Source organism: Schizosaccharomyces octosporus, assembly GCF_000150505.1.
Source record: "Schizosaccharomyces octosporus yFS286 unplaced genomic scaffold supercont6.3, whole genome shotgun sequence".
Classification (NCBI taxonomy): Eukaryota; Fungi; Ascomycota; class Schizosaccharomycetes; order Schizosaccharomycetales; family Schizosaccharomycetaceae; genus Schizosaccharomyces; species Schizosaccharomyces octosporus.
Window position 1 is genome coordinate 854221 of NW_013185621.1, and position 16239 is coordinate 870459.

The window sequence follows — 16239 nt, forward strand, 5'->3', positions numbered from 1 at the left end:
TAATTTTTGGTTTATTTTATTTCCTTCTATTTACTTTTTTGTTTACACTGCAAAAAGGCTCGGTAAGGCATGACTGTTGATGTGGATGTGACGGGATGACACCATAGCTAACCTACGATTAACTAACCGAATGCGGAGAAGAATGATTCAGTATCTAGGTCATACTGAGGTCAGATATATGGAGAATAAATATATAAGCGAGACGAAAACAAGTTAGAATGTCAATTAACAATTGCGATTAAAATTTAAAACATTCTTTATTTTATTTTGCATTATTGTTCGTTAAGAAACTAACCTGCTGCATTCCTTTCGATTACAAAACAAAAATGAGTGCCGGTACGACTACTGAAAAGAAGATTCCTCCTCCTGTAGCTGAGTCAAAGCACGTTGGAAGACGTATCTTTGAAAATCAGAATGACCCTAGAAATGTAAGTAGTATCACTAGCCATCCTGAATCTAGTCGTAGTAAACAACGTTGATACAAGGAAGACAATTGCTAACCTAAATTTTTAAGACATATCCAAAAGAGGAACTTCCTAGTTCCTACCGAGTCTTGCCTCCTGGAACATTCAGCACAATGGACTATCACGATGAAAGGTAACGTCAAAAATAACACCAACAAACAAGGATCCAATGATCCAAAAGTGGATGTATTGAGGTCGATGTAGAAGTTGAAGTGTTTGACGGATGGGACAGAGGACTAACTAAATTTGTTTTAGAGTCAACTTTCACACCGATGCAGACGGTACTATTACCTATGTAACTCGGGGTTAAGAAGAACATATCGTGTTTTATGCCCTGTCATGAATGTCCTTCAGCCGTTATGATATTTTTAATGAGAAATTCTTTCGAATGAATCATCGGTTTATCGTAAATAATTTTTACAAGAACTGTAGAAATGATTACAGCACACAATTCTAGTTGCGGCGCCAGTAGTAGTGAAAAATAAACCATTCGCACAAAGTGAATATGTAGAACTGACATAAACGTAGTATTGTTTCTTTTAAAATCAAACTTGGAATGACAGGTAAGGTAAGGTAAGTAGGTTGGTTAAACAGAAAAAAAAAGAACGAGAAAATAAAAAAGTTGGAGGAATATCCTCCTCGCTGTCGAGTTCTCACTTGTTCATGGGTTACGGTATGCCAAACCAAGAACATAAGATTCTTTTTCGTGGATTAAGATTTTCTTGTTAGATTTAGGAATGTACAAGACTTCTGAAGGAACCGAACCTGTCCATTCGCAGACCAGCCTTTCTTCTTCCGGTGAGATCGTTCCAGCGACTACATAGCAGCAGATAAATTAGTTTTTGTCCAAGTCAAGTTTTCATAAGATTCAATATTCTTGGGTTCATTTACTTTTGGAGCGTAAACTCTTTTTGGAGAAAAAGAACACTTTAGCTTACATACCTGCAATTGCAAGACCATTTCTGCTCAAAACGGCTCCAGAAAATTTCTCATTTATACTAGAACCATAGGTTAGATCTTTTAAATTCTTTTGGCATGCATAGAAGATGACAAACTTGCACTCACCACTTGTTGAGTTCTTGAACCAAGTTTTCCTCCATCCTGGTGATTGAAACAAAAAGGAACGGCGAAAAAAAAATGAAATTGGAAAAAATAGAAAATTACTGGTAACCAATAAATAGCATGAAATGAATGCAATCGATCAATCAAAGTCTCTTGGGTTTTGTAAGAATGAGCGAGTGTTGAGATGAGGTTTTCGTGAATTTCGGTATGTAGCTATAAGGGAACGGGTTGGAAACCATCTTGGAAAACTTAGCAGCTATTGTTTTTGCTTTTAAGATAGTTATAAGTTTTTAGAAAATTTATTTTGGGTTACTTCTTTGCTTAAATGAAATTGACATATTTTTTGTTTACACTCGTGTATCCAAAATGTTCGCTAGAAACACCAAAAACTAAAATAGAATTGCTTGCAAAATGTACATAATTGTATAAAATATAAAATATTAAATGAAATTCAACCAGGAAGCAAGTTTTGTCAGGACATACGTAGCTTTGTATGAAACGTTATATCAATACACCCTTCGGCCGGCTTGCAAAGAATATGAAAGAACTAAAAGATTCGACTTGGCGGTTTAAACTGCCTCTTTCAGGCCGAGGCCTCTAACGAATTTGAGTTTGAAGGAATGGAAATATATAAAAAAATTTTTCGAAACATTTTATTCATAGAAAAGCAAATATGGGTGGTAATTTTAACACAGTCCAGTCGTAAACAAAACATGTTATAGGGGAAGACAGGCAAAAGAAACAAATTCTAAATTCATGGTCAGGAGAAAGAGCTATGTGCTGCCCTTTTACATGATATCATCTATAAAAACTTAATCGACTTCAGTGGAAGCTTCAGATGGTAGTTTTGCAGCAGAACTCACAAAGGGAGTAAATATGTCCACCGGAAAGAAAGATAAGATACGAATAGTCTGAGAATATTGGCCAGACCAAAACTGAGCAGGAAGAACTCCTCTTCTAAATAACTGGTACCAATGCCTTTTTCGTACTAACTTTTGATATACATCCTCCGCATACTGTTGGGGTGATACGGTAGCTGCATCCGCCGGATTATCAGCAGATAACAGTTGGTCTTTATAAGGATAATAAATTGAGTTCTCTGGGAAGGTGCTTTCATTTAAACTTGCACCGTCTTTTTCAAAGATACTTGTTGAGATCAACCCTGTTATGACACTCGTTACCTGTACTCCAAAGGGAGCTAGTTCAATGCGAAGAGTATTGGCATAAGACAACAAGGCTGCCTTTGAAGCACTATAAGCAGAAGAAAATACCATGGGTCCATAAGAAAGTGCCGAATTTATGTGCACAATGGTTCCTTTGGCGCGGATTAACTGTTCTTGAAAAGCAGTATTCATTCGCATGGGTCCATACAAATTGACTTCCATTAGCTTATGTACTTTGGGAATCTCGAGATCAACGGCTGCTTTTATCATAGAGACTCCAGCATTGTTGATGAGATAGTGTAGTTTCCCTCCCGTTTCGCTTCGCACAACTTTTTCTGCTTCAGAAACCGATGTTGTATCAGAAACATCCAGTACAATGGTACGAATCCCCATCTCCGCAAGATTGGCCATTGTCTCAATCCTTCGTGAAGCAGCAATTACTTTGAAACCTTGCTTGTGAAATTCAACTGCTAATGCATTTCCTATTCCTCCTTCGCTGCATCCTGTTATAAGAACATATTCTGTATCCTTCATTATGAATGAAATTGAATCGCGGTGGTTGATAAATCAAATTTTTACTACTTTGGCTCGTCAAGGCTAGAAAGCTAACGATATTGAGAAAGTTAACGATATAGCGCTAAACTCCTGCTACAACTTAGATTTATCTCTCCACTGTAATACAATTAATAGTATGAATAATATTTGAAAAGTAATTGCATAAATCGAGCTTTACTTACCACTTTTTCTTGGTGTCATAATTCATCCATTAGAAAAATGATATCTAAATTCGTCAAGCAATTGCAATTGAAACGTCGGAACTAAAGATGTGAATATCTATTCCAATTATATATATATATATATATATATTTATCTTGTAAGTGAATTAAAAAAATTTCAATGTTTGATGCAAGTGTTGTTTACAATCAGTAATAGATCACTCTATATTGTTATAGATTCATAAAATTACGACTATGACAAGTCTCTTATTACAAATTGTAAACAAAGAAAAGTTTCATCAAAAAAATCAATGTTTTGTACTCTCCAACCTATGAAAGCTTCTAAAAAATCAAGTGAAAAGTGAAAAAAAAAACTTTTTCTGCAAAGACTGGAGTGGTCTAGCTTAGGAAAACAAGTTTCATTAATTTACTATTGGAACCACTGGAGACAGAAAGTCGTTTAAAGAGACACATAAATATTTCAACAATATCAGAAGTATTTATTATTATTAAATTTGTATAGCTGTAGCATGAATCAGAAAGCGGATTCTTAAGGAACAAGCGTACGATTCAATTGTTGTCACGTAGTGTACAAACACTCAGCTCTTTACATGTAAAAAAATCAAAAGATTTTGTGTCTAAATCTAGTCAAGACAATTATCACTCGTTTCCTGTCCTTAATATTCTTCACCCAAGAGCGTTGACATGTCCATTTCTCACGTTGCTCCATGTAAACAAACAAGAAACGGAAGCTCCTCATTATTTGTTTATGCTTTAGGACTTCAATGACAATTATCCCTTGAACATTGGCCATTCAGTCGGACATAGGATGATCAATCCATGTTTGTTTACATGAATTGTCATTACGTATGCAATAATGAATTTAGTTATATAAACGACGATGAATCTTCTTTTTTAATCAGAGCCAACCTTCTCCTTTCGTTGAACTCTCATTACTTTCTTTTTGAATTCCTTTCAACTTACAAGGCTTCATTTCGAAATCATTCAATTCACTATTCCAATCAGATATTTGGTTGTGTAGTAGTTGTATTCCGAATCCAAGTTCTTTTGCTGAAGGAATCCGTCTTTTCTTGTCACCGAGTACTTCTCAAACACGGCTGTCATTTTTTGTCATTAACCATATCGTATTGATTCCGCCCCTGGAACCAATAACGAAAAGCATCCGTATATCCATTCCAATTTTTGTCTTTAAAAAGAATTCTTTTTTGTATTTCCATTAAGATCTTACAATGAGTCTCTTGAAGCCCATTGCTACCGGAGCTCCTAGTTCCACTTTCCCTCAAAGAGACCATCCTTTACAACCCAAGGGAATTTCTGTCTCCGACAAACCCATTCAAACTAACAAATACTACGGTAACTTTTTTCTGGGAGACCAAAAGTTCCCAAACTTTCCCCAACCATACTCATTGACATGGCGGAATAACGATGATCACTTCTCTGGTCTGGCCATCAGTCATATCGACGCTGACCAATATACGTACGGACCTGATGCTAGCAAAGATCCTACGGAATACTACATCAATCCTGCCGGATTATTCTCGATAATCATTTCTGCCAATGAATTTTCTTCCGGTAACAAGCTTTCCGCTACTGATTCCCGTCATTTCTCTGTTCAGCTTACTCTTGAACCATCTCAATCATCTTCCGGAAGCATCACCATTCCCATTGTTACCGGAAGTGCATTCATTAGTTCAGTCTACAAGGACTTGACTCCTGTCTTCAATTCCTCCATTTTCGTCAAGTCTCTTGACAAGGGCAACATTAAAGGTGGTACCAAGTACAAGGTTACTTTGAACGATAACAAGGTTTGGCTTATTTATGCTTTTCCTTCGGATTCCAGCTCTTTTGAGTTGAAAAAAGACAGCAATAGTAAGTTGACTGCTTCATCGAAGTTTAACGGACTTATTCAAATCAGCAAAGTTCCCGTTGATAGTGTTAATAACGGTGCTGGTGAAAAGGTTTATGACCAATATGCTGGCGTTTACCCAACTGGCATCACTTTAAGTGCAAATGTCTCCAATAATACTGGTGAATACTGGTTTACTTTTGACAAGGCTGGTGACAAATCCAAGAGCCCTCTTGTGTATGCTCTTCCTCACCATCAGAACACTTTTGGCTCTGACACTCAAAAAGCTAAAACTAGTTTGTCCCTTCAGACCACAGTCATGGGTGCCGCCGTTGCCTATGCAGCTGACAAATGGCATTTGGTAGAAAATAACCTCCCGACTGATGTTGAATTTCTTCCACTTCCCTGGAACGGAGGAAAGTCAAACTACTCGAATGATACTTTGAATACAATTAAACAGGCTTGTGAAAATGACATTAAATTTGATGTCGAAAGTGCCTCTGATACCAATAGCATGTATGCATCAGGTAAAATTTTGGCAAAATATGCTCAAGTTTGCTTGGTGGCTGCTAAGATTTTGAAGGACGACAATTTGGCTAATACTGGCCGTGAAAAGTTACAAAAAGCCCTTCAAAGATTCGTTGATAACAAACAGCAGTTCCCTCTTAACTACGACAAAACCTACAAGGGTCTTATTAGTACCGCTGGTCTCAAGGAACCCCTTGCTGACTACGGTAACACTTACTACAATGACCATCATTTCCACTACGGCTATCACGTTTATGCAATGGCTGTTGCTGGAACATTGAATTCGGGCTGGATCTCGGATTCTCAAACCGATTTTGTTAATGACTTGTTACGTGATGCAGCAAATCCCGTTGAAAACGATCAATACTTCCCCTTCTTCCGTTCCTTCGACTGGTACGCCGGTCACTCTTGGTCTAAGGGTTTGTTTGCAAGTGGTGATGGTAAAGACGAAGAATCAACTTCGGAAGATTACAACTTTTACTATGCCATGAAGCTCTGGGGAATAGTTAAAAATAACAACGACATCATTGCTTTAGCTAACTTGATGTTGGGAGTGATCAGAACTAGCATGAACTCATACATCTATATTACTCCCAAAAACAAGATTGAACCTGAAAAGATTCGTGGTAATTATGTCGCTGGTATCACCTTTATGAACAAGGTTGACTATGCTACCTACTTTGGCGATAAAGTCTATTACAAGCAAGGAATTCACATGATTCCTATCACTCCAATCAGTGGTTACGTCCGTAATCCTACCTACGTGAAGGAAAGTTGGGATGCTACGCTTGCTCCAATTATTGATAGCTTTTCAAACAGTTGGACAGGTATTGTTTACTCCAATTATGCCATTACTGATCCCAGCGCTGCCTGGAAGGAATTTACTTCTTCTAACTTCAAAGACTCTAATATCGATAATGGTGCTTCTAAGACATGGTATTTGGCATTGGCGGCTGGTATGGGTGCTTCTACTTGAAGTCGTACTCGTGATGCGAAAAGACGTTGAACACGTAATGAAAGCAATGAATGAAAGGACGGTTACCAACCGGAAGGCTCAGCACCCTCTTTACTGAGCGTGCTTTTTTAAGCAAGTTGTTTAACGTTGTTTAAATAAATTTACATGCTACTTGCAGAGGCAAAGTTGGTAGTTTTAAACAATATTGAAGATGTAGGCAGGATTGTAGAATCTTTATTTCATTCTAGTAATTTTTGCAATTGCATAAAAAAAACTTAATAATTGAGATTATTGCGGGTAGTCTATCAATAACTTGACTGAATTTCTTACTAGTTGTTGAGTTGACAATACGTAGTAAGCAGTTATTGCACTATACATAAGCGTGAATCAAGGGTTGATATCAGCCTTGGGATAAAAGCCGTCTAAATTCCCAATAATCTTTTTTATAACTTTTGAAGAAGCAAGAAAAGTATTTTTCTTCTGATTTTCTGTGGAATGAGCAGGAATTCTGCTAATATTGGTAAGCAACCTTAGACGTGATTTAGACGACCGGTTAGAGTGAAAGGAGAAAGCTAACAAATACATTTAGTCGAAATTCCAGCGTTGGTTATAGATCCTGGAACATGTTGGACACGCTTTGGTTTTGCTGGTGAGGAATCACCTGAAGTTATACTTCCTTCAAATTACGGTGTTTTACAAGGAGAAAATGGAGAAAGAAAAAGTATAGTAGATGAATTGCAGATTCATGCACCTATCCCTGGGATGGAGATTACCAATGGTATTAATGATGGGATAATTCAAGACTGGGAGTCTACATTACAATTATGGAATAGAGGACTAAAAGATAAATTAAAAGTTGATCCAACTGAATATGCCATGATGATTACAGAACCGAGCTGGAATACTCAATCTGTTCGTCAACAGACGATGGAGACAGTATTCGAGCAGCTTCATGCACCTGCATTTTATCTAACTAAACAAGCTGTTTGTGCGGCATTTGCAAGTAATAAAGCTACTGCTTTGATTGTTGACCTTGGTACCGATAATACAACTGTTACTCCCGTCGTTGATGGCATTGCTATGCGAAAAGGTATCGTAAAACAAAAGATAGCAGGAAATTTCTTAAATGAAAATATAAAAAGCTTATTTTCTAAAATGAGCATAAACGTTTTACCCCATTATCGGGTAGCCAGGAAATCAATCGTAATCGAGTCTTCGGGTCCTGGAAATCCAGAAGAGGTGAAGCCAGCAGTTTTTTATGATTCGATTGACGGTTTAACAGACTCCTATAACGATTTTCAAAATAAAAGAATATTAGAAGAATGGAAAGAAAGCGTTTTGGAGACATTGGAATTTCCATTCGACGAGTTGAAGGCGTCCACAAAGAATCCCAAGCATTTTGAGTTTCCCGATGGTTCAAATTATCAATTTGGTATCGACCGATTTCGTGTTGGGGAAGTATTGTTTAATCCTAGCTTCGCTTTTAGAGACAATCTCCCTGAAAATACCGTCCCGGAAAATGCCATCGAGCTTCACAATCTGGTATATCAAAGCATTCTCGCATGCGAAAGTGAAATACGGTCACAACTATTTAGTAACATCATATTAACAGGAGGTACTTCACTCATTCCTGGTCTTACTGAGAGACTACAATTTGAGCTTCAGAGATTAGCTCCAGGAAACCGTGTTAATGTACACACCAGCGGAGACTCGATTTACAGGAGTAATGCTTCATGGTTGGGAGGCTCAATTCTGGCAAGTCTCGACAACTTCCAACATTTGTGGGTTTCAAAACAAGAGTATGATGAAGTGGGAGTAGACAGAGGTTTATTTGTGGAAAAAAGATGCAAGTAAGAATAATAGAGTTTTGTAAAACTAGAGAGATTTTTTTCAAATATATTCTAGGATAATAATATGTCTTCGTTCATTTTTATGCTAGTTACACAATTGAGACAGGTGCTATGGGATACTAATATTTAATTCTTTCTATATTTATTCTTTCGAAATTTCACTGTTAAAAAAGAAAAATAGAAGAACACAATGAACCTGGTGAAGAGGGATTATAAAATGGGGTAACATATGGATATATGTACAACAAACGTAAAGCAAGATCTTTACAGCTTTTTTGTCTGAGATTCCAAAAGGGCATAAATCGTCATAAGAGCAGTTTGATTGGATTCGGAAGTTCCTGTAACGTTCAGTAAAGTCACTTTGGATTGAGGATCACCGTGCTCAATGCCGATATGAACATTAGCTGATTGAGATATTTCGTCGAGTTTTGTTGGCTTATAAGAGTTAGTATAACAATTTAAAGAAATTTAAAAAATAAGTACATACAACTTCAGCAAGAAGAGTTTCAAGAATATTCGATGGTACTGACAACTTCTGCGTGATGATTTGAGTTGAAGCCGCATTTAACGGGATAGATGGTCCTGAGTATGGGAAGTATTGAGATGCTCGCAGAGGATCAGAATTACCTCCTGCTGTAGTGAGCGCTATGGGGGTAACACCGTACGGATTCTCAGCTGTGACCATACTGCTGTTGGGATGCAGAACGCCGAACAAAGAAGGAGATCCATAGACTCCGTAAGCAGCATCTGGAATATAAGGGACAACGTTGATACCTGAAATAATACGGCTCCTTGACAAGAGCTCGTTTAAGAATGCTTCTAGGACAGTAGATGATTCCTGCAAAGATGTCTCAAGAATGACAGAGCGTTCCATAGAACGGGGTAAAAGAGTGCTACTTAAAAACAAACGAGAGGAAGAAGATATGGAATGAAGGTGAGGTATGAGGTGCTGATTCATCCACGTCTTTGAGCCAAGTAAAACATTTGAAAAAGCAAAATTGAGTACCAGACTGCTACCATCTTCGTTAAAGGATCTAATAGCGTTACCAATAGCTGGTAACGCTTGCGACAAATTGTTTAGGTTAGAATGACAAAGTAGTACTTTTCTAGAGGTGTTGGAAGACACCAACGTTTCAGCACGTATCTGACCATCTAATAGAATACTCTTTTGTTCCTCTTCTTCCACACTCATCCATGCTTCATATTGTTGAGCACTCAATAACAATTTCACTGTTATTGAATTCGCGTCCGTTCCAAATGCCTGCTGTATATTCAGTACCGGGGGATGTAGAAGGTCTACAGATGCTGCAGAAACATATCTTGACCCAGATTCCATCACAAATACACCGAAAGAATTTCACGTTTTCTTTGCCAAAAGCAAACTGCTTTTCAAGTTTCATATTTGATCACCAACAATAGCGGAGCACGTTCTATCGCGGTAAGTGCAATTCAATGTTTGGCTTCTATGGTGACAAGGGAAGCTGTAAAGGCAATTACTGTATGTTTCAAACATTTCATTTCTTTTATGAATACTAGCAACAGTAATTTATTTTGCAGTGAGCATAGAAAGACGGAAAACAAGGTCTAGGAATCATTTACGGGAAAGGTAATATATTGCGTAAGATGTTCTATTAGTCGTTAAGAATGAATATATTTCTATGAAAACTAGAGGGACATACGGGAATTGAGAGCTGGTACTTATTTATAAAGGACAGCAAGAGGGCAGAAGTCATTCTCATAACATAGAAGGATGGTAGAAAGGTAGGAAGCACGAATGATTTTCAAGTGAAATGTCAATTCTTTGCATCCTAGCGTAGCGTCATAAACTAAAAATAAGAAAATAGCACTGAATATAGATTCGGCGAAAGAATAAACAAGCTGCAGGTACATTGAAACTGCTATACATTTTTTTGCAAAGAAATCTCGACCCTTTTAAACGTCGACTTCCATTTCGTCTAATGTTTCAACTGTAACAAACTTGTGGATGTCTTCCCGTAAAACAGCCGTAGTACCACGCTCGTATTTGTAATTCTGCTCCTTCTTGGCACGTTCGTTAGGCTTTGAATAGCCACGATAAGGAGTAGCCTTTTCGTTATCAATAACAACCAAATCACAATTTGAACCGGAACCAAGATCATTGAAAATACCAGCTTCAATTGCTTCACGAACAAGCTCCATAGCTTCATGGCGTTCTAAGTTGGGTTTGTACTTGGTTTCAAGGATAGAAATAGCAGCAAGACTACCAGATCCAAGAGCAACATAGGGTAACTTGTCGCTGGAACCATGGGCAGCAATCGTAAACAAGTGCGGGCCCTTGCAATCATATCCACCAAGGACGAGATAAGCTCCAATATATCCTTGATAACGGAAGAGGTGCTGCTTCAACATTGTCAGGGAGGTCACCACTCTTGGCTTCCGATTCACATACATAGAATGCAACTCAACGTTAGAAGAAATCATCGAGGTTACAAATTCCGTATCAGCAGCAGTACCAGCACCAGCACACCAAATATTAGGAGAAATTAAATGTAACTTTCTACCTTTAAAAATAGTTAGCGACTGAACATAGTGTAAGGTACAATTATTCCTTGCAACTTTCAGGCAAAATAAATTAGTGTATCACGAGAAAAATAATATTCTAATGAACACCGAGCATCACCACTTTCTAGTTACTTGATAACTTACAGTTTTTATCAGCAATGATTGGTCCCGCAGTAGCCCTTGTATCGGCACCTAAAACGATGCAATCTTTGGCAATCACGCCAACAATGGTGGTACCAGTGGATGTCGCCTTGGGAGAGGGGAATCCGCGCTCTTGTAAAAGAGCATTTCTAAGACCGTTAGTTTTCTTTAAGCTGCCTAACACAATCCATATGCATCCCAAAGTACTTACCTTTGATAGTAATCAAAATCAAATCCTTTTCTTTCATTCAATCCTTTCATATTCCTAGGATTATTGATAATTTAATTCCAAATTGTATTTGGCAAAGGGATTGTCTAACGATGTGTGGTTTCCTTCATGAATGCAGTGCTCGTTCCCACTCGCAAAAACCAAAACCGACAGACACTCCAATACGCTAACTAGATTGGATATGAAACATAAGAAATCACTATCTAGCAAATGCGCGAGAAGGTATTGTTTCACTAAACACTTTAGTGCGATTATTTAAAATACAGGAAGCAAGTATGCATCAGTAAGCAAGTACGAACTTACTACTGGGAAGTCATTCAGGTGAAGGTACAGACTTCATTGTTTAGGTATATTTGTGGTGTTGAAAGGGTTTCAGGTGTTCAATCCTCTTATCTTGTATAAAAATTATACATATATTTTCACATTTTTGAAGCCGAACGAGCGTTTATTTGCAATTCCTGCAGCTCTTAGTTGCAACGCTAGAGTTCTAAAAATAAGGATCTTCTTGAACGTCTTTTTGTATATGAAATGAATACTGAAAATCCATTTGCAGCACTTAGTCCAAGTCCGGCCCCTTTTGCTGCTACTGCAGGTCATGAAGAAGTTGAAGAAGTAGACACGTCGGTATGTCATATCCCCTTTAGCTTTGAGTATACTCTAACTTTCTTTTTTTGTAGAGCTTTTTGTTTTCTGCCCTAAAAATTGGCACTACTATCTCACTTGGTCAACCAGAGGCGTCAGACCCTCCGGCCAAATCATATTTGTTTGCTATTCACAATCCGAGTGGCCGATTTGTAGCAGGTGTTCCCAATGGTTTAGTACTAGGGCCCGTTTCATTTTTACACAAGTTCCTCGATGAGGCTCCCATGAACGCAGGACCTCAACAACTTCCACTATCATCTGAAATTGTTCAGCTTACTATTCCAAACGCTGGTTTCTCTTTCGTGGATTTTACTTCGAATGGAACATATATTGTGGCATATAGTCTTTCTTCTCAAGAACTTATTGTCTTTAATACGGCCTCCTGTTTACTGGGTAATGTTAATCCTCACTGGAAGTTACAAATGTCAAACGTAGACCTCATTCTTCCAAATCCAGAAGATGATGATCTCGTTGCTCTTCATTTAAATACGCTAGAAGTATGTATCTTTAGCATTTCTCAGTCCACTGTACATCCTCCAATAGTCAAAGAAGCTACCACCGTAGCTTGGTCAAGGCGCGGCAAGCAATGTGCTGCGGGATTAACCAATGGTTATATAGGTCAATATACCCCGGATGGGCAATGCAAAAAGGAAATTGCTCCTCCTTCTGAATTACAAGAGTATTTTGTCCAGGATATCGCATGGGTGCAAAACCGGGAGTTCATTGTCTATTATAGCCCAACATCAACCTTGACAAGTAGTGATCCTGAACACGAATCAGTTTGTTATATTATTAGTTTGGGGCTGGATCAATCTGTAACTTATAAAACTGCAACAGATCCTACTCCTCCGTTTGGTGCCGACTATCGTCATGACCACCATTATTTCTCCTTTCTTCAGTCCTGGAGTCCAAACCTATTTTCATTAGCAATTGTGTCAGCAACTTCTAGCTCGGATATTGGCCTCTTTGCTCATTTGGTAGACTCAAACTCATGGAAGAGTTTGATTATTTCTGAAGAAACAAAGAGAGCTTCCCTTCCGTATTCCCAGAAAAAGGAGCAAGATACTTCTCCTTTGGCTCTCAGTTTGGACCTTACTTCTTCTGAGAGAGTCCAGAAGCCACTAAGCCCAGCAGAGGTTCCTGCAGACTGTCCTCCTCTTCCAATTCTTTGGATTTATGATAATGACTATCAACTTTCTGGATTTCGATTCATTTATATTGATGCTATTATGGAAAATTCAATCTATCCTGAAATGATCGTTGCCAGAAACATATCCGGTTCTGAAACTGTTCGAACCTCTAATGACGAGAACGTAAAGTCGTCTCCTTCTTTTTCAAATCCAGTTAAACCTGGCTCCCAATTGTCTTTTGGTGCATTTCAGTCTCAGAATCCTCCTAAGACTTCAGCTTTTGGTCTGAATCAAGGCTCTCCGTTTGAAGCAGCGAACGCAGCACCCAAATTTGGTGAATCGTCTTTCTCTTTTAACGCTAATTCTAACAGTACGAACAATATGTTCTCTAGTAATTCTTTTTCTGGTTTTGGGGCGAAGCCTACTTCTTCCGCTTTTTCTTCATTTGCTAGTGCAGCAACTCCTACTAATTTGTTTAATGTTCCAAAAGATAATGAAGCATCTTCAATCTTTGGAAATGCTACAGGTGCTCAAAAGCAATCACCTATGTTTCCTTCAGTCCCTGTTGAAAAAACAGAGCCCGAAGATAATATGGAATCGGATGTGGAGAGTGAAAAGGTGGAGTCATTAGCCAATTCTGATGCAGATCCTACAAACAATAATAAACCTGGAAAAAGTAATATTGGCTGGGGAAGCAATTTATTTGATAATACTTCTCAGCCTTCATTTTCATTTGGTCTCAGTCTGGATGACAAAACACCGAAAGAAAACTTTTCTGTGTTTGGTAATCAATCGAAACTCTCAACTACATCCTCTACTCAAGCGCCCCCTAAACCTTTTTCTTTCGCGCCTACGGATAAGTCAATATTTAACTCTCCATTTAAGCCGGTCACTCCAGCGAATAATGAATTATCTAAAAAGGACCCTATTGCTGAGGAAAGTACTAAAGGAGAAGAAAGCAGAAAGAATGCTGGAGGTGAGGTATTCGGACGCGATACCTCCAAGGATTTGTTAAAGAAAGAGGAAACAGATAAGAAAGTTACAGAGGCTGCAGCCAATAAAGGTACGCTACAGCCAGATGGCAAGCCATTTGTTGAGGATGCCAAAAAATCTGAGAAAGAGGAAAGAGATAATAAAACTACAGAGGTTATAGCCGATGAAGGTGTAGTACAGTCAGACGATAAGCAATCTGTTGAAGATGGCAAAAAGCATGAGAAAGAGGAAGTAATAAATAGACCCATGGATCCTTCATTCGGTAAAGACTTACCGCAGTCAGACAATAAGGAATCTGTTGAAGGCGATAAACCACAGGAGAAGGTGGAGCTTGCTGAGTTCGAAGTAGACAAGGATTTGGGAGATCATGCGGAACCCGAAAATACTGCTGATGTCCCTAAACTCAGTTCTGATAATGATCAGCAATCTTCTTATATAGAAGAACTGAATGATGATACTGATGAAGTTGTTTCAGATACAATACCGGAGGAAAGTTCTTTTATGACCAAGAGTAGAAATTTAAATACTGAAATTGGCAAGGCGGAAAGTGTGTCCGGCGAAAATTCCAACGAACCCGAGGGAAGTGAAGATTGGGAAAAAGTTGAAGCTGTAGGAAACGATTATGACGAAGCTTCTACTAGAAATCTCGAAGATAACCGTGAATATACATCACAGGCTCGTGCATTTCCTGAAACGAAATTAACAAAGGAGGCGATAGAAAAAAAATCGTTGGTTGAGAAGGCTACTGATGAACGCCTGGCTAAACTCCAAGATAATGAGTCAAAGAACTTAGATTATGGAGCTATTGACAGCCTAAGTGGCGTAAATGAAGAATTTAAGCATCAAGAAACTCCCAAAACTAAGCTTATAGAGAAAAAGCCCGTTCTTCTTCAGGCTCCTGACTTATTAGAAGATATGCGGGAGGCAGTTAGTACTGAATCCAATCCAATGGTTAATGCATTCGAAAAAGTATATTTACAGTTCGAGGCAGAGATGGATTTAGTTTCCCGGAATATGGAGAAGCTAATTCAATATATGAATGACCAGTCAGATACTGGATATTCCAATGAGGTCTATCCAAATATGACATGTCTTACTGATGATACTCAAGTATTGGAAGATTTGCTTGATAAAATAAGTTTGTGGACTTCCGGGAAACAAGCGTATGACAAGAAACTTGATAATTTGCGTGTGACGCTTGTTCGATTAAATGCTAAAAGAGTACAAATTCAAAGACTCATTTATGCTCATACAGATCCCGTGTTTATTAACCGACTCAAGTTACGACAGTTAGGTCCTGAAGCACTTCGACGACAAAAAGAGCTTCGTGTTTCTATGGAAAGGGTTCAAAAACTTATGACTTCTGCTGAAAATATGGCTTATGATGTACGTTTAACTGACGTTCAAAATAGAAAACGATTGAGCCTAGCTTCGATAGAAGTTGCATGCAGTCGTATTGCTTCTATTGTAAGTCAGCGAGAGCGAGAACTATTTAGGCTTGAAGCTGAAGTTAAAGGATTGTTTGTGTCAAACTGTAAAGGACCTTTTATGATGAATGATTTGAACTCCAGTTTAGCAAGTTCACTCGAGAAAGGATCGGATTTTTTTGTTGACCAACGCGAAGGTTCGCGGTCATCAACTAAATTGGAAACGCAACGTCAGGACGACTTTTGTGATCTTATCTTTAACAGTTTGTGTCTTTTAAAGCGTAACGATTAAGGGGCTTTCATGTGAATTATCATGGATCATTAGGAGTACATTACATTATGTGTATAGGAATTTAAAATAGATATATTGGAATCGTTTAATTTATTTTTTGTAAAAAAACTAAAGAAAGAAAACAATTACCTAAAAGTAACTATATGTTTATACAATATCCCATTAATTTCTAATAGGATACTGCTAACCAGATCCGTAGTCAATTTGATACCAATCAGTAAGAGACCTTACGTTCGCAG

At 38.1% G+C, this 16239-nt stretch overlaps 8 protein-coding genes across 8 annotated transcripts; 4 read left to right on the forward strand and 4 right to left on the reverse strand.

Annotated features, from left to right (window-relative positions):
* Window positions 1-222: 222 nt before the first annotated feature.
* On the forward strand, window positions 223-978 carry SOCG_04175 (uncharacterized protein). Its single transcript, XM_013165017.1, has 3 exons — window positions 223-428; window positions 515-597; window positions 720-978. Exons 1-3 carry the CDS (start codon window positions 327-329, stop codon window positions 772-774), a joined length of 240 nt encoding a protein of 79 aa, XP_013020471.1. The 5' UTR covers window positions 223-326; the 3' UTR covers window positions 775-978.
* Window positions 979-1125: 147 nt separating this feature from the next.
* SOCG_04174 (uncharacterized protein) lies at window positions 1126-1564 on the reverse strand (the record flags this gene model as incomplete). Its single annotated transcript, XM_013165016.1, has 3 exons — window positions 1126-1280; window positions 1407-1462; window positions 1530-1564. The coding sequence occupies 3 exons, from the start codon at window positions 1562-1564 to the stop codon at window positions 1126-1128; spliced, it is 246 nt and encodes an 81-aa protein (XP_013020470.1).
* A 640-nt stretch (window positions 1565-2204) lies between these two features.
* On the reverse strand, window positions 2205-3355 carry SOCG_04173 (1-acyldihydroxyacetone phosphate reductase). Its single transcript, XM_013165015.1, has one exon. The coding sequence runs from the start codon at window positions 3221-3223 to the stop codon at window positions 2339-2341; it is 885 nt and encodes a 294-aa protein (XP_013020469.1). The 5' UTR covers window positions 3224-3355; the 3' UTR covers window positions 2205-2338.
* Window positions 3356-4185: 830 nt separating this feature from the next.
* SOCG_04172 (endo-1,3-beta-glucanase Eng2) lies at window positions 4186-6974 on the forward strand. The gene has a single exon (XM_013165014.1). The coding sequence runs from the start codon at window positions 4656-4658 to the stop codon at window positions 6774-6776; it is 2121 nt and encodes a 706-aa protein (XP_013020468.1). The 5' UTR covers window positions 4186-4655; the 3' UTR covers window positions 6777-6974.
* Window positions 6929-8758, forward strand: SOCG_04171 (SWI/SNF and RSC complex subunit Arp42). Its single transcript, XM_013165013.1, has 2 exons — window positions 6929-7275; window positions 7345-8758. Exons 1-2 carry the CDS (start codon window positions 7251-7253, stop codon window positions 8607-8609), a joined length of 1290 nt encoding a protein of 429 aa, XP_013020467.1. The 5' UTR covers window positions 6929-7250; the 3' UTR covers window positions 8610-8758.
* On the reverse strand, window positions 6973-10009 carry SOCG_04170 (U1 snRNP-associated protein Usp108). Its single transcript, XM_013165012.1, has 2 exons — window positions 9093-10009; window positions 6973-9040 (listed from the first exon to the last, which is right to left on the reverse strand). Exons 1-2 carry the CDS (start codon window positions 9939-9941, stop codon window positions 8870-8872), a joined length of 1020 nt encoding a protein of 339 aa, XP_013020466.1. The 5' UTR covers window positions 9942-10009; the 3' UTR covers window positions 6973-8869.
* Window positions 10010-10209: 200 nt separating this feature from the next.
* SOCG_04169 (20S proteasome component beta 2) lies at window positions 10210-11608 on the reverse strand. The gene is made up of 3 exons (XM_013165011.1): window positions 11499-11608; window positions 11291-11436; window positions 10210-11145 (listed from the first exon to the last, which is right to left on the reverse strand). Exons 1-3 carry the CDS (start codon window positions 11546-11548, stop codon window positions 10538-10540), a joined length of 804 nt encoding a protein of 267 aa, XP_013020465.1. The 5' UTR covers window positions 11549-11608; the 3' UTR covers window positions 10210-10537.
* A 115-nt stretch (window positions 11609-11723) lies between these two features.
* On the forward strand, window positions 11724-16114 carry SOCG_04168 (nucleoporin Nup146). Its single transcript, XM_013165010.1, has 2 exons — window positions 11724-12140; window positions 12194-16114. The coding sequence occupies exons 1-2, from the start codon at window positions 12045-12047 to the stop codon at window positions 15998-16000; spliced, it is 3903 nt and encodes a 1300-aa protein (XP_013020464.1). The 5' UTR covers window positions 11724-12044; the 3' UTR covers window positions 16001-16114.
* The last annotated feature ends 125 nt before the right edge of the window (window positions 16115-16239 follow it).

Excerpts from the sequence above, each read along its gene's own strand:
- SOCG_04173 (XM_013165015.1), bottom strand. The coding sequence starts at position 3,223 with ATGAAGGATACAGAATATGTTCTTATAACAGGATGCAGCGAAGGAGGA.
- SOCG_04172 (XM_013165014.1), top strand. The coding sequence starts at position 4,656 with ATGAGTCTCTTGAAGCCCATTGCTACCGGAGCTCCTAGTTCCACTTTC.
- SOCG_04175 (XM_013165017.1), top strand. The coding sequence starts at position 327 with ATGAGTGCCGGTACGACTACTGAAAAGAAGATTCCTCCTCCTGTAGCT. Across the intron at positions 429-514 it reads ATCAGAATGACCCTAGAAAT|ACATATCCAAAAGAGGAACT; the intron begins GTAAGTAGTATC and ends TAAATTTTTAAG. Across the intron at positions 598-719 it reads ATGGACTATCACGATGAAAG|AGTCAACTTTCACACCGATG; the intron begins GTAACGTCAAAA and ends AATTTGTTTTAG.
- SOCG_04171 (XM_013165013.1), top strand. The coding sequence starts at position 7,251 with ATGAGCAGGAATTCTGCTAATATTG. Across the intron at positions 7,276-7,344 it reads CAGGAATTCTGCTAATATTG|TCGAAATTCCAGCGTTGGTT; the intron begins GTAAGCAACCTT and ends AAATACATTTAG.
- SOCG_04169 (XM_013165011.1), bottom strand. The coding sequence starts at position 11,548 with ATGAAAGGATTGAATGAAAGAAAAGGATTTGATTTTGATTACTATCAA. Across the intron at positions 11,437-11,498 it reads GATTTTGATTACTATCAAAG|AAATGCTCTTTTACAAGAGC; the intron begins GTAAGTACTTTG and ends TAACGGTCTTAG. Across the intron at positions 11,146-11,290 it reads AATCATTGCTGATAAAAACT|GTAGAAAGTTACATTTAATT; the intron begins GTAAGTTATCAA and ends CTATTTTTAAAG.
- SOCG_04170 (XM_013165012.1), bottom strand. The coding sequence starts at position 9,941 with ATGGAATCTGGGTCAAGATATGTTTCTGCAGCATCTGTAGACCTTCTA. Across the intron at positions 9,041-9,092 it reads AAACTCTTCTTGCTGAAGTT|CCAACAAAACTCGACGAAAT; the intron begins GTATGTACTTAT and ends AACTCTTATAAG.
- SOCG_04168 (XM_013165010.1), top strand. The coding sequence starts at position 12,045 with ATGAATACTGAAAATCCATTTGCAGCACTTAGTCCAAGTCCGGCCCCT. Across the intron at positions 12,141-12,193 it reads TTGAAGAAGTAGACACGTCG|AGCTTTTTGTTTTCTGCCCT; the intron begins GTATGTCATATC and ends CTTTTTTTGTAG.